This window comes from Tasmannia lanceolata, unplaced genomic scaffold (assembly GCF_043159265.1).
Source record: "Tasmannia lanceolata isolate RefF3 unplaced genomic scaffold, GAP_Taslan_0.1 ptg000016l, whole genome shotgun sequence".
Lineage (NCBI taxonomy): Eukaryota > Viridiplantae > Streptophyta > Magnoliopsida > Canellales > Winteraceae > Tasmannia > Tasmannia lanceolata.
Window position 1 is genome coordinate 1,569,055 of NW_027518693.1, and position 27,842 is coordinate 1,596,896.

The window sequence follows — 27,842 nt, forward strand, 5'->3', positions numbered from 1 at the left end:
GAAACCAAGATTCCTTCACGAAATCCAAAAACAGCATTAAAAACGTAAAACCTGGTCAAAATGAGAAACAACCCAAAATCATAAAAGTTAAATAAAAAGCAGAATTGGGTTTGCCAAAAAAGTATGATTTATAATATTATCTGGCTAAACCATCATTATAATAATTTTTAGTTCTATTAATAACAAAATTGAGGACGCAAATTAATAACCAGGAATAGTTAAGAACCAGAAGCAAAGTTTCTAAATGGCAATGTTTTCCAAAGCAAAACCATTTTCAGGTGAATGGTTTGCTGGCATCTACGTAGAGCTGCACATTAAGTGAAAAATAAATGCAATTAAGGAAAATATGCATACAACAAACCAGTAACCATTAAGCAAAAGTTATGAAGTATGAAACAGTACTAAAAATATAGATAACTCAAATTAGATAGGTCAGCTGCATAGCAGAGAATTACAAACTGAATGATCCTTTGTTCAATTACAAATGAAAAACAACAACTTAAACCATCCAAGTTGAAGTTTTAATTAGAGATGCCTTGAATTTACAATCATATCGCTTTAAATAAGCCATACCCATATCATTTCCCTTTAAATCATTGGAGAAAAGATGATTAAAAAAATTCTGCAAGACACGGTTTTCTTGCAGGCATTCTTTAAGAATAATCGAGTAAAATTCCATTGGAAATGGCAAAACAACAAATTTAAGGGTACTTCTTCAGAGAAGAGAGGGTCTCAACTGATTGCAAAAGCTTCATAGTGACGCGACTGTGTGAAGCGATATCTCCATCCTATTGTATTGTTTCTTGCAAAGAACCACTGAAACAAAAATTGGTTAATCTCCAATAATCGGTTTATCAGTCACAATCGGTTTTCATAAAGTGCAGAAATTAGATGAGATATGCAGAGCACTAAATGACCCAAATAATGTATTGGAGAACTGGGATATGAATTCAATAGATCCTTGTGGGCGGAGAATGGTTGCCTTCTTTGCTGACGGCTGTGTCTGCTCTGTAAGATGCTAATCCAAGCTCCTCTCTAACCTTCTGCTATACAACACAAAGTAGAAAGAACACCGACCATTATCCAATAGAAATGATCCTCTATGGCATGTTTTAGCTTATATATAGACACAATTCTTTAGACAGCTAAAATGGAATAGATAATGGAATATATAGACACACTTCTTCCTAGCCAATGAAAACTGTTGTTTGGAATAGTTGGGGGCCTTAATAAACCATCAGCTCTGCAAAATTTGTAACTCATGCTAGCAGAGTAGGCAAATCTATAAAATTGGAAGGCAAAACCAAGGTGAAATCTAAACAATTTCACCCGCTGTGTGAAGTAAGTTCAGCCCCTTCCAATAATTCTCTTTAAGCCACAAAACTAATTGCAGAAAACCCTATAGTTTAAAGACCACTTGCAAAAATACATGATCAAGGTCTGAAAAATAATCAAATTAAGAGCCCACACCTTGATTTGAAATTATCAGGAAAGATTAAGCCAAAGTGAGACAAACACATGCAACAACTTTAAGAAAATAGTAGATAGTTCGAATTGAAATGAAAGTTTCAATTCCCTATTTGATTAACAAATCCAAAACCAAAAAAAAATGCCATAGGTAGCTCTTGAAATTACCACAAATAAGAAAAATTAACGAAGACCCAAATATTGTTGGATTTTGTTCCAATTAATTAGTTTCAAATTATCAAAATAAATTAATGAGGCTTTAATGGTTACTTTTCATAGTTATGGATAAGTGAATGAGTTGTAGCAATGAATCTATGTAATGGCTCATATTAATAGGTTCATGAAAGCTTTGACTCTTTGTGAGCAACTCTTCACAATCCATGAACCTTTGGATTAGCCATTAATGGTGACTCTTGGTTTTGAGTACCCCCATTAGTGATGACTCTTGGGATTAATTAGAGATTCATGTATGACTCGTAGTAGACTTTGACCCTACGAAGAGTCATCTAGAATTCTATGAATCCATTAAATGTCACATTAAATGGGTGTATCTCTTCAAGGAGTCCCCTGGTTTTCCAATGAGACCTTTGGGTTGCTATTTGAACTCTATAAATAGAGCCCTCATTCTAGCATCCAAGAAAATAAAAAAGAGACTACTCAAGAGCCTCAAGAAAAATAGAAAGTATTCAATAGAGAGCTTGCCTTATAGGATTGTTGAGTGGTGCATTACAACAATTCATTCTCCTGCTGTTCCTGGAGGTGGTTCGGCCATGTGATCCTTGCACTGGATTTGGGCCGAATAACACTTTAAGGTGGGTGTTCAAGGACGTACGGCAATATCGCAATCAAGATCGTTATTATTCCATCCTTCATTCAAGTCAGTATAATTTTATATTTTTGCATTATTTTTCATTATTAGATCCATTGTTTTCAACCGCTTGCTCCAACAAATATTTCTTCGTAGAAGAAGAAATGCCAAATATCCAAGGGTAAAACCCCACATCAAAACCCTTTTTTATTACTGTATTCACATGCAGAGAAAAAAGAAGAAATGTTTTTGTAATCACATGCATGCAGAGAATTGAAGTAAATTGGAGGAAGATGACTTCAATAATTGGGGGTTTAAAAAATCAACCAAAACCCAAAAAAGTTAAAGTAGAATACAATACCTCCAAGAGTCTCGAAGTGGCACAGAGAAGGTAGGCGATGCTTGCGGTGGCCGGGGGTTTTTCATGCGCTGAGGCGTGGGAGGGAGGGAAGAGAGAGATAGAGACAGAAGAAGAAAAAACTGTCTATTTTTCTTCCGATATCTATCTTCTAATAGCGATGAGTCTGACATGTGTTTGGTTAAGCGGAGAAGAGAAAATATCTCTTGACGTGAGAGAGAGAGAGAGAGAGAGAGAGAGAGAGAGAGAGAGAGAGAGAGAGAGAGATGAGCGGACCGTTCACTTGCCTTCTTGAGAAAGGCTCTGTTCACTTGCCTTCGTGAGAAAGGAAAGGAGGAGAGAAAGTAAGCCAAATTTTCCCATGGTTTGACATTTTCCGCCGTTCACTCGTTTTCTCGGGAAAGCGGAATTACAAAGGAAAATAATTTCGTGGGAAAATTTGGATTAAGCGGAGAAGAGAAAATATCTCTGACGTTGAGAAAATATCTCTGACGTTCGACAGAGAGGGAGAAATGAGCGGATCGTTCACTTGCCTCCTTGAGAAAGGCTCTGTTCACTTGCCTTCGTGAGAAAGGAAAGGAAAGGAAAGGAGGAGAGAAAGTAAGCCAAATTTTCCCGTGATTAGACATGATTTGACATTTTCCGCCGTTCACTCGTTTTCTCGGGAAAGCGGAATTACAAAGGAAAATAATTTCGTGGGAAAATTTGGATTAAGCGGAGAAGAGAAAATATCTTTGACGTTGAGAAAATATCTATGATGTTCGACAGAAAGGGAGAAATGAGCGGACCGTTCACTTGCCTTCTTGAGAAAAGCTCTGTTCACTTGCCTTCATGAGAAAGGAAAGGAGAAGAAAGTAAGCCAATTTTTCTTGTGATTGGACATGATTTGACATTTTCGCCGTTCACTCGTTTCTCGAAAATATTTCCTATCCTAAATTCTGCACGTGAGTGACATTCCCCTCCATCCATCTATTATGAAAGGAATTTTCTCACAGTTTCTTTTCCTTTCTTTTCTAGTTTTCCATATTAGATTCTTTTCCTTTCTTTTCTTTTCCTGCAGTTAGAAAACTAGTGAGTATAGCAACCCCGGCCTAAATAAGGAAGTGGAAAATTTTAGAGGGGTAAAGGGGAATGTCACTGACGGGTTAAATTCACAGAATTTAGGATAGGAAATAATTAAAAAATTCCTCCTTCTCTCTTTTTATCCCATCTGTCGTCATTAAAAACCATATAGATATATGAATTATTTAGGGGCTAAATGGTCAAAACATACGAGAGAGAGTGCAGGACAAGAATCGAGAGTTAAAAAACAAGAAAACCTTTTTCTTCCGGCTATATTGTAGTGGATGTTGCTTGCTTTAATTTCTGGTTCGCCGTGTATTTGATTTTGAAGGGTGTTACTTTTTCTTACTTTTGATTTTTCTTTACTATCTCGGCTAGGCAATCTGCAAACATGATCATTGTTGAAGACTTTCTCTTTTGACATTTCCTTTTGTGTTTTTGGAAACCCTTTAAAGGAGGGTTTTGCCTTGTTCTCAATTTTTACGAGTGGAGTTTTTATACGTGTAAGCCCCTAAAGTCTAGTATTTTCAAAGAGTAGTGTACTACACTCTATGATGATCCAAACCGTCCATTTGATGGGGTACAATGTAAATAGGGTGTGCTAAAAAAATCATTTTCATAGGATGATCCTAGCCATATGATTATTAGAGGAACTTCATAATATGGTCTATGATGATCCAAACCGTCCATTTGATGGGGTACAATGTAAATAGGGTGTGCTAAAAAAATCATTTTCATAGGATGATCCTAGCCATATGATTATTAGAGGAACTTCATAATATGGGAATCTCTATAGATCGGAGGGTTGGGATCATTCTATGGAAATGATTTTTGGGGCACAATGTATTTACATTGTGGCCCATCAAATGGACGGTCTGGATCATCCTATGGTGCAAGCCGTACAGTTATTTTTGAAAAATACTGGACTATACGAGCTTACACCATAGCATTTCTATTATTTTGTAGTTTTTATATGGTGTAAGCCCCCATTTTATAATGAATCACTGGTTTGGAGAAATCTTCATCTATTGGTCTCACAATTGGTCATGGTGCAAAAATACCTCCAATAAATAATGATAACCCTCTAATTTGTGGAGTTTTTTTTGGCTTTTATGGTCATCCACTTTCAAGTGGAGAATTATTTTGGAACACGGCTTCTATTGATAGTGAGACTGACAAATCAATGGTTAGGATCATTGGAAAAATGGTTCTTATACTTTACGCGTACTTATTTCTCATTGTGCTAGATTTGAGTTTGTTTGGATGTACACAATATTGAAATAGAAGGAAAAAGAAGAAGAGAGATTCTGGTTACTTTCCTTTTCTTTATTTGGAAAAAGAGAGCTTTCATTTGGGAAAATTACAACCAACAATTACCATCGTGTGAATAAGGAAAAAAAAAACTAGAATTTCCATATTTTTGATGCAATCAAACGGAGACCCAGTTGAATTTCTGTTAAAAAGTTTCTTCCTATACAAGTGGAATTATAGTTGCAGCTTTCATGGTGTGCATAAAATAAAACATTGTTATTATAATTTAATTATCTTTTTATAGAGGCAAATTCAATTGGGGCCGATATGTTTGTCATTTTATGACCTCTTTAGTACTTCCGGATAAAATTTGCACATAATCATTAGTGGAAAAAGTTTATATAAGTTATATGTGATTATTTGGAAATAATGTTAGGGCCCGTTTGGATGCCTCATGCATTTGTATTTTGATTTGGATTTGAGTTTTGGATACAAAATACATCCATCATCTTCATGAACATGTTTTGAGAGAGAGAGAGAGAGAGAGAGAGAGAGAGAGAGAGAGAGAGAGAGAGAGAGAGAGAAGGAAGTTGCTACAAATATTGATTTCCAAATAACGTCTCGCAGAACAGATTTGAAAATCGGAATTTTTTGCACTGGAAATCTAAGGTTCTGATCCAGTTCAAAATATCAACTAAATCCAAATCTCAATCTCATGGGTATGCAAACATGGCCTAAAGAAAATCCGATGGATAGTCACGATCCAAAATATTTTTACAAAAATACCCTTATAAAGTCTGTAATAACATAAGAAATGTGTAGGGTATTTCTGTAAAAGCGAATAAATTTCACATTTCTGCAATTACGTGATTCACTTTCCTTTTCCTCCATTTTCATCGATGATATAGCTCTTCCTCTTCATCCACGTTTTCTTCCAATAACCCTAATCTACTCGGCCAATTCATTCACGCCATTGCTAGTCGCTCACCCATTCACCCATTCAATAACCCTAATCCACTAGACCACTCCATCCCGTCAATAGTCACAATCTTGGCTTGCATGTGCTCCATCCGAGTTTTGCAATCTTCGAGTTTTAGTCAAGATAAAAAAGAATCACATTTTTATTCATTTGTGTATTCAAAAGACCTGTTTCAATTTCATTTGGTGAACAACTCTGGTCATGGATTTCCATCATTGTGCAAGTACTATAGCTCTTACTCATTTGGCAGATATTACATATCACATGATCCAGTAAAGGATAGTGGTTTACTTATGGTCAACTAAGCATTCTAACTTCCTTTTAACATTTTAACCATGTACAATGTAAGTAGGACATACTAGAACTCTCCGATGGACGGTCCGATTTGAAACGGTTTGTGATCGGGACACAGGAAGTAGGATCTGAAGAACACTCCGAATCCGATCTGACCGATAAGGGATTTGAATGGATCATGACTGAGACATAGGTGGATTCAATCCGAAGTGGATTCGTTGACACCCTTATTCATAGGTAAGTGCTTAGTGTATCTAAAACGAACAGGGCCTTAGAATTGTTTCATCTTCAATTATAGAACGAAAGAATAAACAGATGTCAGACCTAGTTCACCAATCATCCAATTAGAAAGTATTCTTTATATACAACTTGTTGTGAATGATCGCATAACGTTCCAAGTATTAGGTTAATGAATTGCAATAGGTATTTAAATGCAATCTTAAGTACGACCTTCTATCAAACCCACGCACAGCAGTTGTATTTCAGACAGGCAATCTGTGTACTGAACAAACTATGGGATAAGTAATAAATTATAAAATGTGTCAACTCCATTTTTTTTTTTCATTTAAACATCAAACTCTTTTAAAAACATCTCAATTAAATGACTAGTATGTCCTCTATAACTATTAAAAGGGAAATGACGACCCACTTGTCTTTAATAATGACAATTATCTTTTTACTTTATGCTTTTCCAATTAGAAAAATGGTTTATGTTCTTCCCAAAAGATCACTTTTAAGAGGTAGCATGTGCAGTATGGAACTAATAGAGTCCTTGATGACCCTCTGGCAAGCCTCGTTTAAGGTTTTGTGCTCCTAAATAAAATCAAGTGTTGATTTAGTATTCCATCACCTTACACATGGGGTGTCCGTGTCCTTTCTGCATCTGACCAAGACCATGGGTCTCACCCATTCAACACTTCAAATAAAAAATTCAAAAACCTGGTGTGCACGCGTTTTTTATTTTCTATTCTTCGGTAACCCAGTGTAACCTATCCAAGTTAATATCTTCTAAAGAAACAATGGGATGGTATTAATTTAAGTATGGTACTAAAGGTTTAAAGTCTTTTTAAATAAAGGGATTTGCTGAGGACCATCGCATAAGGCATTTCACGGATGGTCTGTTGCATGAGAGAGCAGCCACATAGGCTCTCTTTTCCATGGAATTTGCCTTTATTCATGATGTGGCTGCTCTCTTGTGCAACAGACCGTCCGCGAAATGCCTTCTGCGATGGTCCCTAGCAAATCCCTTAAACATCTCTTTTAAATAAAACCAAGGCAGTATAGTAAAATAGGAGCAATGATAGATACAAGGGAACCCTTGCATGAAGAGCCGCAGAAGGGCTCTTGATTGGATCCACGTCATCTTCGGTTATATTTTAAAATTGGTTGAAAAAGTAAAATCAGTTACATTTGATGACGTGGATCCAATCAAGAGCCCTTCTGCGGCTCTTATGCAAGGGCTCCCTTGTATCTATCATTCCTCTAGTAATAGTTATTCTTTTAAGGAAGTATTGCAAAGTGTTACATCATTTTTAGGAAGACCACTCAGTTGAAACTGCACCACCAAGTCTTACATCCAATTGAAATTAAGGATGAACTCTCTTAGTAAATTTTCCTTTTACAAATACATAAAAAAAATTTGAAATTAATAAAAATACGAAAAATATTTTAAAATAATAACTTTTTAGTGTATTAACTTAAGCTTAAGCTGGAAGTTTCTTCCCATAAGAAACCAATCGTGTGTGACAGTGGCACGAAGTCGAATGAATCATCCATCCAATATTCCAAAGGCGAATAAGGGCCATTAGGTCATCACAGCCTTTCACCACTATTGCGGTCAAAATCAGAGCGCCGGTCACATGACGCCACGGGGCTCCCGAGTCCGCACGAAGCCTTGACACCAAATGGCAGGACGTCACCACTCGGCATAACGACCTGCGAGGGCAATATTCTTCTCCAGCACGGCACCGCCAAAAGCCCGTCCAAGATCTGAGCAGACCAGCGACGCTAGCAAAGTCACTAATGCCAGCCATCTCCGTAAATAGGTTATGCCCCCATCAAATGGACGATTTGGATCATCCTATGGTGTGGGCCGTACAATTCATTTTGAAAAATATGGGTGGGGCCTACCATGTTCAAAGATTTCAACAAATTAGGCCCAACGGTGTGAGAGAGAGACATGGCATGACAACCCAACGAAATTATGAAAAATGATTTTATTGGGGATTGTAAAAAAGTCAAATGACAACCCAAAGAAACATGACATGATTATGATGTATGATAGATGCGATCTGCTAGCTAATTTAGTGGAAAGCCATTTTGGGGCTGACTTTTGCATTAGCGAACAACCACTTCAGATGAATTAAATGAATAAGACAAAATCTACTGATTAGTGAGCCTGTGTAGCTGTTCTCTCCTGCAAAAGTCAGCTGTGAAACATGGTTTAAAATTTCAATTTCGGTACCGGTTTTGGACATTCCAAAAACCGAAATTTCGAATTTGGGTCAAAATTTGGTAATAATTAAAAAATAATATTTAATTCATTTCAAAATTTCGGACGGACCGAAATTCCGAATTTCGGCCGAAATTTGGTAAAGGCCGAAATTCAGAATTTCCGGAAATTTCGGCTTCGGTCCGTCGAAATTTAAAACCATGCTGTGAAATGCCTTTCCACGAAATTGCCTACCAAATCCCATGATGGATATAAAATATGCTAAACCATACAGTGTTAAGAAACCAGAGTTGGTTTTATTAAGGCTCGTAGTATATAACATTCAATACGACAATGGTTTTGAATAAAATAATATACTGTCTCGTGTATAAAACGCTCCCAAGGACTCAAATCTCTCTCAAATTCGAGCTAAGAGACTTACAGAGCTTTTTGAAAGAGATTAAGAAGAAGAAGAGAGATACATGCAAGAGATGTCGAGCACTGCTGGTCAGGTTATAAAATGCAGAGGTGAGAAACAGATGGTTCCTTTGATTGGTTTTTGATTCTTTGTTTGTTTCTTTTCATGGAAAAGAAAATGATTAATTCGTTTATTTGTTTGGCTCCTTATAAAGATTGGGTATTTGGTCTCCTCATTTGGTCTTTTAAGATTGTAATTAGACTCTTTTAATTTCAGATTTTGTGTTTCTCTTATTGAGTCCTTAATTTTATTGATGGGTTTTTTATTTTGTTCACATCTTTATCCAAAAAAAAAAACCCATTTAATCGATTCTTTGGCTCGGCTTTACATCTTGTAAATGGGTTCGATTTGTATATTTAGTAATCTACTACTTACTCCTATTGTTAATGCTTTTTCTTAATTCAAATTCACCTTGGTCATTTTATTTATCAGTTAATTGATCTTTGTTTTTTTTAATATGTTTCATTTTGTGGGGGCATTAGCTGCTGTTGCTTGGGAGGCAGGGAAGCCACTGGTGATTGAGGAGGTTGAGGTGGCCCCACCACAGGCCATGGAGGTCCGTTTGAAGATCCTTTACACCTCTCTCTGTCACACTGATGTCTATTTCTGGGAAGCCAAGGTATAAAAATAACTCTCTCTCTCTCTCTCTCTCTATTTCTGTTTTTTTTTGTGATTTTGGATACATGGATTTTCTAATCCTGGATTTTACAAGCTAAAACTTGGATTTTATAAGCTAAAACGTTGATTTTAAATGCAAAAACCTGGATTTTAAACGCGTAATTAAGGTGTGTTACCACTCAATCTCGTAAAATCCATGTTTTATCATATAAAATCCAGGTTTTAGCTGGTAAAATCCATGTATCCAAATGGCTATCTAGCGTTGGATGACTGAATGAAATTGGATTTGAATTTTGCAGGGTCAGACGCCCATGTTTCCTCGCATCTTTGGCCATGAAGCAGGAGGGTATGGCATTTTTATTCATCTATTTAATTTTTAAGTGCTTAAAAATTGTTATTGTTATGTATTTTCCTTTCTTTTTTCTTTTATGGCTCTTTTTCAAAATTTTTAGCTAGCGTGGTATACTGGTATTAATCAGATCATAATCATTCTCTGTGATCTCAAAGGGAAAGATTGGTCTTTGCATTAGAATGAGATTTTTTTTTTTTTACCAAATGAACATTAATATTTTGAATCTTTCATATAGATATTAATTTCAGCAATTACTGTCATTTCATCTTTTCCACTGTTGGGATGATCCGAGCTGCAATTATTCACGTTTTGAGAAGCAATTGTAAAGATAAATTCATAATCCAATAAAAGTGGCGCAAATTATATATTTATCCTGTAGAAAGGTCACAATTATCTTTTAGACTAAAGCATACTCATTTTGGTGTTCCTCTAATATGTCAAGGAGATCTAAAGTAATATTTCTATTTCCGAAAATATACTAGTTGTAAAGATAAATTCTTAATCCAATAAAAGTGGCACAATTTATATATTTATCCTATAGAAAGATCATAATTCTCTTTTAGATTCTAAAACATACTCATTTTGGTTTTCCTCTAGTGTATCAAGGAGTTCTGAAGTAAAATTTCTATATCAGAAATAATACTGTTACAGTGAATGAAAAACATAGAATTACAATTTCTAGTAAATTCTGGTTCATACACACAGAAAATTTGTTTCTTTATTCTACTTCATTTATTCATTCTTCTGAACTTATTAGAATTGTGGAGAGCGTCGGAGAGGGCGTGACAGAGCTTGAACCAGGAGATCATGTCCTCCCTGTTTTCACTGGGGAATGCAAGGAATGTGTCCACTGCAAATCAGAGGAGAGTAACATGTGTAATCTCCTCAGGATAAACACTGACAGGGGAGTTATGATAGGCGATGGGCAGTCGAGATTCTCTATCAAAGGAAAACCCATCTACCATTTTGTTGGCACCTCCACCTTCAGCGAGTACACTGTCATACATGTTGGTTGTGTTGCCAAGATCAACCCCTTGGCTCCTCTTGATAAAGTTTGCATTCTTAGCTGTGGGATCTCAACAGGTGAACCACCATTCCATCCAATTCCATTTGCTAAATTTATTTCCCAAATCAAGATTTTGATTGAAATAGATTTTCTTTTCAGGTCTTGGTGCCACTTTAAATGTTGCAAAACCAACAAAGGGTTCAACTGTGGCTGTTTTCGGATTGGGAGCTGTCGGACTTGCTGTGAGTTTTTTTTTTCCTTCCCTTCATCCCTCTCTTACTATGGAGGAAATTCTATTTGTATTCCTTATCCTACTATATGACATTGTATTATGTTCTTAACATGATTAGGCCGCGGAAGGGGCTAGGATAGCCGGGGCTTCGAGGATTATTGGTGTTGATTTGAACTCTATGCGATTCGAGGAAGGTGAACTACTGCAACTACCAATCAATTCACACTTTAGCTAGAAATGTTTAATCTGCTTTGCTATTAGGTTTGATAATAGTATTTCTCAATTTTACTATATTAGGATTTTGATTTGATATCTATATGCTTTTTTGATAAAATAAATATTACTTATCATCAATAATTTTTTCTGTTGACAGCCAAGAAGTTCGGTGTTACAGAGTTTGTAAACCCAAAAGATCATGACAAACCTGTTCAAGAGGTTTGCTTCTGATCATTGCCGTATAACATCGTACATTTGTAGTGATGAAAATCTTGTTTCTTATTGTTTTGTGTTAGATGGGTTTTCACTAAAATACATTAATTTATAGATTTCTTTAGCTTAGTCTTTTTGCTAGGTGTAGAATGTGATTCTAGTTAAATTTAGTAATTTCAAACTATTGGATTTCATCAGGTGCTTGCTGAGATGACTGGTGGTGGAGTTGACCGGAGCATCGAGTGTACTGGGAACGTTGATGCAATGATATCCGCATTTGAATGCGTTCACGATGTAATTTTCTGCCCTCCTAATTTCCTCTTTTAAGTCTAAAACCAATCCATAGTATATAACATTTTGTTCATGATGTTGTCAGGGCTGGGGTGTTGCTGTTTTAGTCGGCGTTCCTCACAAAGACGCTGTATTCAAGACCCACCCCATGAATGTGTTGAATGAGAGGACTCTCAAGGGAACCTTCTTCGGAAACTACAAACCACGCTCCGATCTTCCTTCAGTCGTTGAAAAGTACATGAACAAGGTACATGATCTAGACAATATAAGATTATATTTGGTATTTTCTCTATTTCTAATTAAAGTTATTGTAAGAACCCAGACATTAAAAAAAGTTATTCTAAGATCCCACATCAGAAAGGGCGAGAGTTTCTGGGGCTATATATGTGGACTCTCCCTCTCCCCATGTAGACGCAATTTCAGCATCTCCAAGGGGCGGGTCCCTAGTGGGTCAGGCACGGTTTGTGCTGCTGGAAAACAAAACCGAGGGGGGGGGGGGGACCCAGAACCGGACAATATTTACACAATGGGGTCGGAGTGTGACGGTTAGATTACCTGACGAGCTAGAGGGAGGTTCAGTAAGTGAAACTCCATAACAAATGGATTTCAATCAATGCAGTTCAAGGGGGAGGTTCAGTACCTGACGAGCTAGACGCAATTTCAGCATCTCCAAGGGGTGGGTCCCTACTGGGTCAGGCACGGTTTGTGCTGCTGGAAAACAAAACCGGCCGCGGGGGGTGGGGGGGGGGGGGGGGGGGTGGTCGGGGAAAACCCAGAACCGGACAATATTTACACAATGGGGTCAGATTGTGACGGTTAGATTACCTGACGAGGTAGAGGGAGGTTCAGTAAGTGAAACTCCATAACAAATGGATTTTCAGAGTCATACATAATGCATTTCACAAACTACACTTTAGTAGTAAAATTCAGAGTATAATAGGTATTTTATCATTGCTTTGTTTGTGGGTTGCATGGTGCAGGAGCTTGAACTGGAGAAATTCATTACCCATGAAGTCCCTTTCTCTGAAATCAACAAGGCCTTTGAGTACATGCTCCAAGGGGATGGTCTTCGGTGCATTATTCGCATGGATGGATAGAAAGGACTGCAACGGCATGGAATCAAGCTCAGATTTCCTTGGAAAATAAAAGATATGGAATAAAGGATGTATTAGTTTGATAGTCAGTACATCTAGATTTATAAGCTCTTCATTTGATCATCCAAAACAGGTAGTTTGGACTTTCAGATGGAAAGTTTTTTTTTTCTCTCCCATTTCCCTGGTATTGTGTTTATAACGGAGGAAGAATGTGTAATGTTATATGCAAGTTTTGTTAACTACTGTAGTTCCTCTCTTTTATAATATTCCAGTTTAGTGTACATATGTCTGTTTGGATGCAATAGACTTGGAGAGTAGCGTAATAAGAAGTCTACAGGGAGGAGACGAGCATTGGATTTGCCTGGAGTTATCTCGAAGAATAGTGGTAACTTGTGTTCGGTTGCGCAGCATAAACTAATAGAGTAGGAGAATACGTAGACGGGAGAGAGAGAGAGAGAGAGAGAGAGAGAGAGAGAGAGAGAGAGAGAGAGAGAGAATTTTACCTTACCAGATAGAAATGCAATAATTAGCTAGGAAACATGCGAAGGAATCTCCTGGGAGTTCAATGCGATATTGGCAGCCCTACAAGGAATGGCATTTGAAATTCCTTCAAAATCCTGACGGCGAGAGTTTGTGCAACCAAATTAAGTTTGAAGGTACCGATTTACAGGGTATATGGGACCCTATAGTACACCATATTGGCCAATATATCGTGAGTATGACAAAATATTCCTAATATATTGGCATATTGGACTCCCTCCGGGATAGTTATCCATATGCGAGTCCATATTTGGCGATAGTTAAATACATGATTTTAAACTATACATCCCAAATTTGTAAAATGAAGTCCGACAAGAAAACAATGCACTCTATGCCCCAAAAAGCTCTCTAAAAAACCAACTTAACCCAATAAAATCACAAAGAGCAGGTAATCAAAATCGAAAAAGGTCAAAGGCCCAAGTCCAAAAGCCCAAAGATGAGGCATCCTCCAAGCTCGTGACTTGCATCCAGCTCAAGACTGCACATCTTAACCATTAAACCCAAGTGACTCAGAGCATAATATTATTGTATCTTGGTCTATCTGGCCGACTAATACAGTTCAAGATAGTGCTACTCATTGCATTTTAGGGGCCCGATATGGCAAAATCATTTCATTTCAATGGCCCAAGATGGCACATTTATTACATTCAACGGGTCAAGCTTGGCATTTTTTCGTCTCACAGTAAGACCTTCAGTTTTGTAGAATAAAAGTCTGGTCACAATTCCTACTCGAATTTCACCACAAGAAATGATGATTGTATGAAAGATATCATCGTTGAAAGAGCGTCTCGGTCGACCGTGCGTCATGGTAGACTGCAAGTGTCTTTGTCTTTAGGGATCGATTCCCAATAGAGAACATCTCGGTCGACCTCATGGCACAGTCGATCTTGCGCGTGTCTATTCGCAGTGTCTTTGTCTTTAGGGATCGATTCCCAATAGAGAACATCTCGGTCGACCTCATGGCACAGTCGATCTTGCGCCTGTCTATTCGCAGGGTGTCGGATTTTGGATTTGTCCATTTTTTTTATTAATTTTGTGATCTCTTTCATAGGGAATAGTGGAATACACCATTTAAACCTCTTGATTAATGGAAAGATTATGTTTCTTTGACCATTTGTCCAAATTTTGCGGTGTCAGCGTTGTTGGACTCGAGAACACTGGTAATCACTAACCCCTTTCTTTTGTGGCTTTTTTGCTCTTTCTTCGGTCTGATTTCTCTCTCTGTTTTATTTTTTGTCTTTTCTTTATTCTTGTATAAGCCTTCTCGACAGTGCTCTCGTTGAAGTTTTCACTTAGGGGCTCCCATAGCTTCACGCCAGGTGACTGTGCCATCACTTGAGGAGGATTGAATTTTACCTTACCAGACAGAAATGCAATAATTAGCTAGGAAACATGTGAAGGAGTCGAGTTCAATGCGATATTGCCAGCCATACAAGGAATGGCATTTGAAATTCCTTCAAAATCCTGATGGCGAGAGTTTGTGCAACCAAATTAAGTTTGAAGGTACCGATTTACAGGGTATATGAGACCCTATAGTACACCATATTGGCCAATATATCGTGAGTATGACAAAATATTCCTAATATGTTGGCATATTGGACTCCCTCCGGGATAGTTATCATATGCGAGTCCATATTTGGCGATAGTTAAATACATGATTTAAAACTATACATCCCAAATTTGTAAAATGTAGTCCGACAAGAAAACAATGCACTCTATGCCCCAAAAAGCTCTCTAAAAAACCAACTTAACCCAATAAAATCACAAAGAGCAGGTAATCAAAATCGAAAAAGGTCAAAGGCCCAAGTCCAAAAGCCCAAAGATGAGGTATCCTCCAAGCTCGTAACTTGCATCCAGCCCAAGACCGCACATCTTAACCATTAAACCCAAGTGACTCAGAGCATAATATTATTGTATCTTGGTCTATCTGGCCGACTAATCCAGTTCAAGATAGTGCTACTCATTGCATTCTAGGGGCCCAATATGGCAAAATCATTTCCTTTCAATGGCCCAAGATGGCACATTTATTACATTCAACTGGTCAAGCTTGGCATTTTTTCGTCTCACAGCAGTAAGACCTTCAGTTTTGTAGAATAAAAGTCTGGTCACAATTCCTACCCGAATTTCACCACAAGAAATGATGATTGTATGAAAGATATCACCGTTGAAAGAGCGTCTTGGTCGACCGTGCGTCATGGTAGACTGCAAATGTCTTTGTCTTCAGGGATCGATTCCCAATAGAGAACATCTCAGTCGACCTCATGGCACGGTCGATCGTGCGCGTGTCTATTCGCAGGGTGTCGGATTTTGGATTTGTCCATCTTTTTTATTAATCTTGTGATCTCTTTCATAGGGAATAGTGGAATACACCATTTAAACCTCTTGATTAATGGAAAGATTATGATTTCTTTGACCATTTGTCCAAATTTTGCGGTGGCAGCATTGTTGGACTCAAGAACATTGGTAATCACTAACCCCTTTCTTTTGTGGCTTTTTTTGCTCTTTCTTCGATCTTCGATCTGATTTCTCTCTCTTTTTTCTATTTTGTCTTTTCTTTATTGTTGTATAAGCCTTCTCGACAGTGCTCTCGTTGAAGTCTTCACTTAGAGGCTCCCATAGCTTCATGCCAGGTGACGGTGCCATCACCTGAGGAGGATTAGGATGTTGAGAAAGAATTTCTCTAAACATCTTCATTATATTCTCTTCGAGGGATTGAATTCTCAATTTGATCTTTGCCTCAATGGCTTGGATTCGTGTTTCGATTCGCGCTTCGATCAGCGCATCCCTTGGATCCAACTTTGCTTCTAAGGCAAGTTCTTCTGAGGACAACACATTCTTATTTCCTGTAGTCATGGAATAAGCCTTCAAATCCTTGATACCAATCTTGTTCTTTTGACGGTGAGCAATAGGCATCCACCAGTAAACCGCTCTCATACCAACTTGATAGAACACCGTTCTATCAGAAAAGAAATTAGGGAAAAAGATGATAGGAAAAGATCGAAAGAGTAAGTTAAATCGAGGAAACTCAAGCCTCCAATGAGCTAAATCGAGGAAACTTGGCCTCCAATATGCTAACTACACTAAATTTGATTATCTCTTGCTGAATAGCCATACAACATTTGTATTATATAGAAATTAGGGGAAGCAAAATAAGAAAACAGAAATCAGCAGAAAAATACGTAAAAAGAGAATAAAGAAACCTAATATAAGGAAATAATAACGTAAATAAGGAAAGCAGCTAAATAAGAAAATTTATTTTTGACGATTGGCCATGTGGATCCCGTCTATATGATATGTGTAGGAACAAGTTCTGAACACCTTGGGCAGTCGGTGATAGCAATAACATGCCTTTTGGACTAGGCCAATGACCTTGAAGTGGATTCGTTCTTTATTCAACTTTGTTCTTCGAATGAATATGATATACGCATCTTTTGTCTTGATGCCTATGCTCCAAAGTTTGGGTTGACCATGCTATTCTTTTGCTTAGCAAATACAGGTGATCTATGTTACTTGACTCACGGCATTCTTCTCATGTGAACGCTTTGTACATTAATGTGACTCTGTTGATGGACCTTGTTCCTTTGCTCCCTTAGATCCAACTGAAGTAGCACATTATTATGTACTGGGCTTTGGATGGCTGTGGATTTACAATTTTTCAGATTTTGAAGCCCATAAATTTTCATATTTCGATCCCCATAGTGCGAACGAGGGAGCAGAGGCTTAGCACTTTCTATCATTTTATTAGTTCTATTTGAGTCATCACACAATGAATATTTTGTGAACAAATTTTAAAAGACAATGTTTAATTACTTGTGTTAGGGCTATTTCAAAAAAAAATTACTTGTGTTAGACTGTTAGGTAGAGAGAAAGAGGGTAAGAGATTTGTTATGTTATGGATTTAATTAGATGGATATGATATTGTTCACGTATGCGACGTTGTTATGTGCTGGGCCGTGAGTACGGATTGGGACGTGACAAACGGCTGATATATCAAGCTTAGCTTCTCAACAAAACCCATTTCCCCTCACCATGCACCTTGCTAATTCCACCACCTCTCTTTAGTGCAAGCATTTGAAGCAAGCTAAAATCCCAAGATAGCAAGATCTACGAGAAAAGAACTTCCTGAAGCTTCCTTGCCACGTACCTCAATGTATTCATTACCTTCCTTGAACGATCCTTCTAGGTAACGAGAGAAGGAGGCTCTCCTTACCTAGCCAAAAGAATCTCTCCTTCAATGCATTACAGCCCATGTGAAAGAAGTAATTCTCGCCCTTTTTATCAAATCGTTTCCTCCTTATAGAGAAAAGAAGCTTCGCTTTCCTTCTTCCTTTGCCATCTCCATTTGATAAAGCTCTGGTTAAAACCGTGGGATCGATACAAGTGAGGTTCCTTTTTTTAACGTGTACTAGGCCTCATAATTACTAATTCCTTCCTTCTTGGGTCACCCATCAAGATGACATTGAAATATACTTAGAAATAGCACTCTTTTGCAATCAAAATCTGTAGCAAATCCCATTCTTTAATTCCCAATGGGATCTTTACAAGTATTATCGGTGTAGAATCGTATTTTGAATGGACACTTGTTCATTATTTCCAAACAGATTTCCACTCACACTATTTCCTCCCTTAACTCAATCTTTTAAAACCTTTTTGGCATTCCATACGGCTCTCTCCATACTAGGCTACCTGATACTTTTTCCAATCCCTTTTTACTACAAACACAAGATTTAGTCCATTATTTGTCATTTAATCACAACCGTTTTCGTATTCTCTTTCTCTAAATAAAATCAATTAGGAAACCTCTCTTTCTGTTGGTTAAAAACTTAAAATTTTAATGAAAAGGTACCCAAAGTAGGCAAGCAAATCTTGAATTCTTAGGAGCCATTTTGATATAGACCCCCTTACAAGTTTCCTAAAAACTTCAGCTCAGTTTTGATAATGGCACCACATACAAGCTTTAAAAATTTATACCTAGTTTCTGATAAAGACACCCATTTAAAATAACTTCCTAATGGTGGGTCTCTCTCTCTCTCTCTCTCAGTCACACACAGTCACACACACACCCACACACACACACACCCCATTTGCTAGTCCTTGTAAAAGAGAAGCAGTTCAGTACCCTTTATTTTTTCCATTGCTCAAAAGTTCCCTTTCTCAGTGAGACTTTTAGCTTTTGCAGAGCCCTAAACTCGCAAAAGTAAAGAGGTCAATTGGAGACCCTTTTTTGATTCCAGGATTTTTTTCCCACAATTTAGTAGGAAATGATCAGGGTATGGCTTATTTAGATAGACATCATTCTAAATAGAAGGTCCTCAAGTTACTACTATCTTACATGAGTAATCAAACAATGAGAAACACGTTATTTTAAAAAAAGTTTTTTTTATCCTAAATGATTCAAGAAAATTCAAGCAATCCAACATATTAAAAGTAAAAAATGAACAAAAAGAGCTTAACGAAGACTTTCCATACAGAGGATATCATGATTTTTGGATATCAAATAAAAATATTAGAGGAGGAATCATGAACTTGTGTGTGATGATTGGTTCAAAGTCAAGAAATATAAAAGCAAAGTTGATGAAATAATTCTACTTTTCTTGAGTCAAATATTTGATACGAAGATCCACCGAATAATCCATTACATTATAATCCAGAAGAAATAATTCTACTTTCTTTTACCCTAATGATAACCCATGATACTATCATTTCCCTTTCGGCTACCACTAAACCATGTACTAAAACATAATCGATCACCTTGGAGGGAATGTGTCGTGTCAGATTACGATTAACCCTAACTTTTCTGGCCATTGTCTAGCTAGAGTGCCTCCATTTCTACAGTTTGCCTAACTCTAGAAATCCTAAAATTATGGATGCTGATGGTGGGGTCTTGCTTCTACTTTGGACATCTGGTTTGTGGGGAACATGTTGCACCATGTCTCGGGCACTAAACACCTTGGATTCTACCTTGGTGGTTCCCTACTGTTTTATTCAATGACAGTATCTTCCTTTTCATAGACCTAAGAAGATGTAGTAGAGGAGGGTGACTGGTAAGGAAACTAGCATGCCAAAGATGACCCTGCAAAAGCACAAGAAGAGAAAGTTGAGTGAAAGCATATGTAAGAAAAGAAGGGAAAAAGTACTAAATATCTAAGCACTTTTCGTGTTGGTTACTAATATTTTCATGGCAAAATGGTGTCTACACCCCATGTTTTGGTAATAACATACTTTACTAAACATGTTGCTAATAGTTTTTTTGGTAGGTTTTGATAATTATAATAACATTTAATAGCTAATCAAAAAATCCATAAAAAGGGAATGGAGTTTCATAGAATTTCTACTCATAAGATGAATAATGTGTGAAACTTACCCGGTGCTTAAAATGTCTGGATGCAAGCCATATTCCCTAGCAAACACAAACGGTACAATGCCTTGTGGAAGAGCAGCCTGTAATTTAAATAATAGTTTGTGTAAATAGAGATTACTGAAAACAATAATTGATGAATTTCAAAAATAAATGATTCCACTACAAAGTGAATTGAGTGAGTTGCCTCAACCTAGTCAGTAAACAGTTGATAACAGCTTGCCGGAAGTATTCGAGTGCAATATATACATAGATACTTAGAATTCTATATATTTTTCATTAGCACCTAACTTCCCATTGATTTAAGTTCACTCGGCCGAGTTTTGAGTTAACTCGTTACTTTCAACTAAAGATAATACAAAGTTGGTTAGTAGATTTGTTTGATAAATCAAGCAAGCATAAGGTTAAATGAGTATAACTGGACATATAAATCTATTAGTACCTGAACAATGGCGGTGCGTAGTTGGACTCCTCTTAATCCGACGGCAACCGATGCTGCTGACATCAATGTGGGTCCACTTACGAAACGAATCAACATCCCTAAGACTGCCATTTTCGCACCACAAGCAATGATCCTAGGCTGAAGAGCCATGAACAAACCTGAAACCTTCACTTGTTAGTTTATTCAGTGCTTGACCAAACAACAAGAGGTTGAAATGCAAGGAAAAGGTGGTGGAAATATCATTTCCATTAGTTTTTTTTTTTTTTTTGGGAGTTGCATGTGATGATATATACCTAGACTGAACATGGCCATCCCTAGCCCGGCATCTGAGATTATCTTGATCGAAGATTTAATTAGACTTGGCATGCCTACGTCCCACCTGCCCAATTAATGCATAATCATACCGTTATTTGCTTACAATCTCATATTATACGGCGATAAATCAAGGGATGTGCTTTTTTTATATTGGCACCCTCTTTATTCTATACTATATATTTTGATTAGATGATAGCGGTTTTGGGGGTTTATAACAGCCTTTAATAGGTTGGAACTATAAATGATTAAAGAACTCCGACTCGCAGTAGGCCTTGGTTTCAAAACCCAACAACACCTCGATGTTAAAAGTCCACGTGTACAAACAACCAAAAAAAGAGGGGCCACACTTGAGGAGGGAGTCTTGAAGTATAAATGATTAAGTAACACCAACTATAACAGATTAAGTTTTCGGCAACATGTGAAATGCAAGTAAAGAAAGTAGTTCCATTATTAAAAGAAAGGGTGCGGAATTCAGCTCCCTTAATCAAATAATATGCTACTATACCCTGGTTGTTCTACCCTCTTCCTTAGACATTATTCAAAGGATTGGGCAATGATCATGTTCCTGCTATTGTATCAACTTTCTTTATTTAATATACTGATAGGGGTCCGTCTAACCCAAGCCCACCCATAAAAAAATAATAACATGCTACATCCTCGCTCAATGAAAAGATGAGTCCTTTACCTGAAAGAAATCAAAGACCAAAGGAGGCCTAAAATGCTCGAGTAAGTGTTGGGATTGCGAGATAACTTCCTTCCAACCATAATCAATATCAACCTCACCAAAACGAGAGCACCTGGCATTTCTTGATTTGATGCCGTCTTGTTGAGCTTCAAATCTTCTTCCTCTGTTTTTATTCTAAAGCTGATATCTTTCTCTGCAAATCAATCAGAAGATAAAAAATGAAGAAGAAAATGTGGAGGGTCATGTTCAGAACAAGAGAGTGTTGAGGGTCATAGTCGACTTGGCACGATATGGTCGACTACTCGGTTGACGCGGTCATAGTTTGGGTAAGTCAAAGGAGTTTTAATTAACTAAGTAGCGCAAAATATGGTACAAAAGGGCAAAATGCGGACGCGGCCATGGTAAAAGGAAATAGTGGAGTTCACGATGACACGGGGGAGTTTTAAAACTATGGTATATAATCGGTAGAGAAATTTACCTGTTAGAAAAGGTACTAAATTTAGGAGACTCATGTTGTCACTAACATATCTGATGACGCACTATTCCCATGTTGTCAAACTATTTTATTGGATGTTGATAACACGTCTTGGGTATTGAGTATTGCAACAGCCGTAAAATGCTAATTAAAAAAGTGTAAAACAAATTTAATAGTGTCATTATGAAAATATCGTAGTGTGTATCTCCCCTTAATTTAATACCTAAATTAAACTTCACAATTATAAGGTTTTAAATATTCTTAAACATAAAATAGATTTATAATGTTCAAAGGAAACTTCACATCAAGGTTTTAAAGTTCGGTTTATAAATTCAAAATAGGAAAAGTAATATTTTATCCCGTTTCAGTCGAAATTACCGAAATTTTAGTAATTTCAGCTGAAATTTCGGGATAATAATAAATAACGACTAAAATTTAGTTTTTTAGGGATATTCCTTAAATTTTGGTCGAAATTATGTAACGTTTCGACCTAACCCAATTTCGGTTTCGGCCCCGACCGAAACCCGAAATTTCGAATTTCGGTTGAAATTTAAAACCTTGCTTCGTATTTATAATGATGTACAGGACCATACGCACAAATAAATCATCAATCATGACCGTCCAGCGTATGGGCCCATCATTTGTCTGTTTGCGGGTCACTTATCTGATAGGAACATTTGAATATTTGATCAATCCATCAATGGTGGGGGCCACTAGATGAATGGTCCAAGTCAATGAGCTCACCTATCACGCGACCAATAGACACCTCGGTCACACCAAAAGGGTTGCACCAGATTATTCCTGGGAGGTGATATTTTCACCCCTCTACAGTACGCATTCGCCCCCTTATAAGGTGAACAGTGGGCAACTTTAACGCTTTTTCACGTCAAATCACGTTACAAGGGGGGCGAATGCGTACTGAATGGGGTGAAAATATCATCGCCCTTATTCCTGTACTAATTTGTAGTATCATTGTCAGATCGGAGACAACATGGACAGAAAACAGGGAGCCGAACCCCTGAAAAGCTGATGTGAACTGAAATTTTACGTAGTAATTGTGTATCTGCAGCAACAAATTTGGCATTTTGACAAACTGATATGGGTACCAGCCTAATTTTGAGGGTGTTTATTGAGACTACTTTTCGTAAATTATTTTACAATCTGAAGTGATATTTCCACCCCTTTCACAGAGTTTCCACCAGTTTTGTTTGTTTCTTCCCAAGGGCCAACCGGCCAAGGCCTTGTTTGGATTGGGGGAAAATTATGTCTCGGAAAATATTTTCTTAGAAAATTTCTTCGTACAATAATTTAGAGGAAAAAGATAAATGAAAAAGCAATGTATTGAAAATTCTGAAAAGAGGTGGAAATATCATTTCCTTTATAATATTCTTTCTTGTGAGACAAAAGACAGTCAGAGCTGACCCACGTACCTCCTCCAACATCCTTGCCGTCCTGTCTCTGTCCAACACCCTGACACTTCCCCGGCGAATCCCACACCATTTTCAAGCCGGAGATTGCCGGAGAATGTGGCCGGAGTATCCTCCCACCTGCCGGAGACCTAACCCACACCGGCGTATTTGCTGTGGTCCCCATGATCGTGTCCAATTCGTTGAAATTCGACCTTCGTGGGGTTGGTTGGAGGGAGTAAGCGTCCGATGACGCGTACCCTGAGAGATGAGGACTTGTGGACCTATAGCCGAATGTTACATCAGCATTCCCGAATGCCACTTCGGGCGGTGGACCCTGATAAGTTTTGGAATTTCACTAAACTTAGATAAGTTCCATTAATCATAGCAAGTGCTTATATAGAGTACATAAAGATAAAAGATTTATGTAAGAAAGTATTCATATTAGCCGACCCCAGCTAGTTTAGGACGAAGGCTTAATTGAGTTGAGTTGAGTATAAGAGAGGAAATAGCTAGTCTTAATCTAATAAAATTACCGGTGTATTGATGGAGTAGATTTCAGCCCCGGAGAGATTGGAGGGACGTGGAGTGATCCCAATGGAGGATGATAGAGTTGAATCAGGGGCCGTAGATGTGGACCGTCTGATTCGGACACGGATCCGACCATTGGCGTCGATCTCGGATTCTGTTCGAAGGGGATCTCGACCGTCCAATGAAATCACATCCCCATCTATTTCGAATTTTGATATGGATGCAGCTGTGGGCCCCGGAAACTGGTCTCGGATTAGAAGTGTGGCAGCTCTGTATTCAAAGAGGAAGAGTAGAAGGGTATACCTGCAAGTGACCAAGGAATCAAAATCCTGAAAAGAAGAAAAGACACATGTACAAAATCATCTCGGGTTTTATACTAATCGCGCGTTTAAATTATAAGAATAAGAGATAAAGTGATAAGCACTTCATTCCCATTTAGAGTCCAAAATCATCCCTTGTTTGGTTATGTAACCAAAATCGAAATATAAAAAGTAAAGAAGTCCATTTTCTTTCTTATTCTAAAAAATAGTAAGCTTGAGTACAGCTCTATTTGGCCTCTTGATATGCTGCTGAAATTAATCTTATTTGCAAATAATGTTAGTTTAATTTAATCTTATACCAACAAATGGTACATTAAACTCGTAAGCCATTAGATTTATCATTTATAAAACTGTTGTAGCCAAATAATCATATTTAACTTCGAAAATCCCTTTTGCTAAAGTATTTTAGATTATATCAGTTGGTAGTCAGTGTAGATAATCATATTCAACTTCAAAATCATTTGAAAATATTTAGATATTATGCAAGTAAAAAGGAGCTTCCAAGAGGCTTTTTAGAATTTCTTATCCAAAGCTGGCTATTATAATCCCTTATTTCTAACTTTTTTTAGACTCTCAGTTGGAGGCTAGAGTTGGACTCACCCCATTCTCATGAGTGAGCTAGAACAACTGTTTCATGGGACCCCTATTCCTGGATTCTCTATCCCCGAAAATCAAACAACCCTTGTGCCATTAAACCAAAATGATCAAAATGATCGGATACACATTACTAAAAAGAAGTAAGGCCCTGTTTCTATTGGATTTGGAGAACCGATTCTGAGTCCGCAAATCTGTACTTATAATCCCAAACATTTCTTTTTATGACATAGGGTATCCTCTCCCCAATTTTTAGGGCGGGACTATTCCCTACGGATGCGCGCAATCACCCATAAACCACACGCATCGGTAAGCCGGGGGGAGTCCATGGGGAGTCCATGAGGAGCATACCCGTGACTTCAAGTCTTTAAGCCAAAGAGCCACACCGAATATGTTAATCTAAAACATAACCTAAAAAAATTATATAGTTTTTTTTTTTTTTTTTTCCAAAAACAAAAAGCAAAGCTTATATGTATGTTTACCATATAATGCATTGTAGAACAACGAGTTGCACCATGAGAGACTCCGTGAAATCGCCGTACATGGCACGAAGCAATGGAATGCCCATGACGAGAGTGTTAGGTAGGGTTGCGACCGAGAAGAGGGTGATTAGCCAATCTAATCCTCCATTTAAAAAGATGGCCCATATGGAGAGGAGGAGGAGTACTATGAGCTTAGACAAGGTGTCCGCCAGTATGAATTTGAGGTCCATTTTATAAGGGTTATTCTGTGAGATGAAGTGGAAGGAGAGAACCGGAACAGCAAAGACGGCAACAAAGCGGTTGATGCCGGAGCATTGCTCCGGCGAGAATATCTTCCACCATTTCACTGATCCATAAGCAACAAACATGGCAAAGTAGAGAGGGACCATAGCACACATGACCTTGTAGAAATCATCCAAATTTATCATTTTCCTTCTCCCTTTATAATAAATTTTTTTACAAGCTTAGCTCTTCTCACTCCAAAGAAGAGTGGAGAGAAAGGAAAGGAGATAGAGGAAAGAGAAAGAAAGATAGGAATGAGAGGATTTTGCAGCTCCTGAGTGGGGTGGGTAAAGTAAAATTGAATGGGTTTTATAGGATATTTGTGTTGTACTGAATTTACATGAATACCCTTGAGGTTGTGTTTTCAATAAATATAAAGTCATGGGGAATTTATATGTAAGCACATTTTTAGCACACCCTAAAGTTTTCAGGTGCTGTAACTCCTAGGCCTTTTTCGTTTGAGATTGTGGCAACCGATTGTGCGCCCAAACTGATTTATAGGTAATTTTGAGTCCTATAATCGGAACGAACGGGCCTAGTATGCAACATTGGGTGCCACGTTAGGACTTCTTTTTAACTGAGAGTGTTGATTTGGTTGATCATCAAGTGTTGACTCAGATGATCTTGGCCCGTACGAATGGAAATGCCATCGTTTTGGTTAAGGCTTACAAAAATCAACCTACACAAGGCGTTATCAATGTGGGGCTAGGATCATCCAATTAAGGTGAGACCGACATCGATGGGTCGCGTGTGCTCGTGGCTAGGTTCAAGAGGACCAAAAGTGTTGGGACCTGGGTAGAACTCACACCTATAAGCTAGGCGTTAACTAAAGCAACTTAGAGCTTCATGTAATGGCTCTCACCACTGTTGAGAAGATTCCAAGCTTAATGAAGATTATTTCAAAAGCAGATGAAGTTCAAATAGTAACTTAATAATCCTACTTATAAAACTTCTCTTTTTCATACAACATGAATCTTGTACCGCTAAAGAACTACAGATTCTTGCACCTCTTCTCAACTTCTTCCAAATCATGAATCTCCTTGTAATATCTACAAACTCGATGGACACACATGCACCCACACAATGACATATATAGTTTAAGCATGTAAGTTAGATTCTGACATTCGCACCAAATCAATATGGTAAGAGTATACACTGCCTACCAATAAAGAAGGCATGCCGCAACACAAAGGATAACATTCCTCTGAGCTTTATAAATCTGCAAAGCATCTCAACAATATCATCAAGTTAAATGCTGGGTTATGAAAGAGGAATAAACAGGGGGAAAGACAAACCTTATTTCCCAGAACTTATGTTGAAGATACCAAGAAATAATTCCGTTCAAACAAACCAGAAACCATAATACTTAATTTAAACACTCAGCAACAAGCCAAACACACGAAAAGGAGAATGGAGAAATGGAGAATGATATTTTGGGGGAAATGTTATCAGCACCACTGTACTTTGATGAAGGCACTCCTCGCTTTATTAAAACTACTGTATGGCCCGCACCATAGGATGATCTGAACCGTCCATTAGATGGGCCACAGCCTAAATAGGTTGTGCCCCAAACATCATTTCCATTGGTTAATCCTAACCCTCCAATCTGAATGTTCGAGGGTATTTCCTAAACCTTAATAGATCGGAGGGTTAGGATCAACCTGTAGAATTAATTTTTAGGGCACAACCTATTTAGGATGTGGCCCATCTAACGGACGGTTCGGATCATCCTATGGTGTGGGCCATACTGTACTTTTAATAAAGTTAGGAGTGACCTCATCAACATAGTGTAGTGATAATAACATTTCCTTTTTGGAAATGGCTATAACTCTATAAGTTAGCAGCCTTCTAGTGGAGAATATTTCTAACTTGAACTCAAAAATCGACAATTTTTTTCTGATATAGGCACAATTTATCTTTATTTTATTATTTCCTCATTGGCTATTTGGCTGTTACATTCCCTGGGATGCTATAAGTGGGGCTTGTTGGAAAAGTGTTTCAAATTATATTTTACAAATGTAATTTTGGAAAATTAATTTTGTTAGAAATATGTTTCAAATTATATTCTTGAAAATTAAATTTGTGGCTTTTTATATTCCTTGAAATTCCAATGCCCATTACTTGGATAAGTGAAGAGTTAGACTAATGAATCTATTTAATTGGTTTCATTAATAGATTCATGATAAGCTTTGACTCTTTGTGAGACTCTTCATGTTCTATTAATGGTGACTCTTTGGTTCTCTCACTAGTGGTGTGCCTTTA

General features: G+C 37.6%; 2 protein-coding genes and 1 long non-coding RNA gene across 3 annotated transcripts; 1 reads left to right on the plus strand and 2 right to left on the minus strand.

Moving 5' to 3' along the window:
- Positions 1 to 398: 398 nt before the first annotated feature.
- Positions 399 to 2,714, minus strand: LOC143849078 (uncharacterized). Its single transcript, XR_013235538.1, has 2 exons — positions 2,637 to 2,714; positions 399 to 2,272 (listed from the first exon to the last, which is right to left on the minus strand). It is a non-coding gene; the product is annotated as an uncharacterized LOC143849078 (long non-coding RNA).
- Positions 2,715 to 8,994: 6,280 nt separating this feature from the next.
- Positions 8,995 to 13,431, plus strand: LOC143848125 (alcohol dehydrogenase 1). Its single transcript, XM_077356955.1, has 10 exons — positions 8,995 to 9,178; positions 9,611 to 9,747; positions 10,046 to 10,092; positions 10,856 to 11,181; positions 11,264 to 11,346; positions 11,455 to 11,530; positions 11,710 to 11,771; positions 11,964 to 12,059; positions 12,142 to 12,303; positions 13,037 to 13,431. The coding sequence occupies exons 1-10, from the start codon at positions 9,133 to 9,135 to the stop codon at positions 13,151 to 13,153; spliced, it is 1,152 nt and encodes a 383-aa protein (XP_077213070.1). The 5' UTR covers positions 8,995 to 9,132; the 3' UTR covers positions 13,154 to 13,431.
- Positions 13,432 to 19,261: 5,830 nt separating this feature from the next.
- On the minus strand, positions 19,262 to 25,849 carry PIN6 (Auxin efflux carrier family protein). The gene is made up of 8 exons (XM_077357715.1): positions 25,299 to 25,849; positions 23,908 to 24,205; positions 23,396 to 23,708; positions 21,491 to 21,683; positions 20,784 to 20,869; positions 20,491 to 20,648; positions 20,055 to 20,131; positions 19,262 to 19,763 (listed from the first exon to the last, which is right to left on the minus strand). The coding sequence occupies exons 1-8, from the start codon at positions 25,724 to 25,726 to the stop codon at positions 19,697 to 19,699; spliced, it is 1,620 nt and encodes a 539-aa protein (XP_077213830.1). The 5' UTR covers positions 25,727 to 25,849; the 3' UTR covers positions 19,262 to 19,696.
- Positions 25,850 to 27,842: the final 1,993 nt, after the last annotated feature.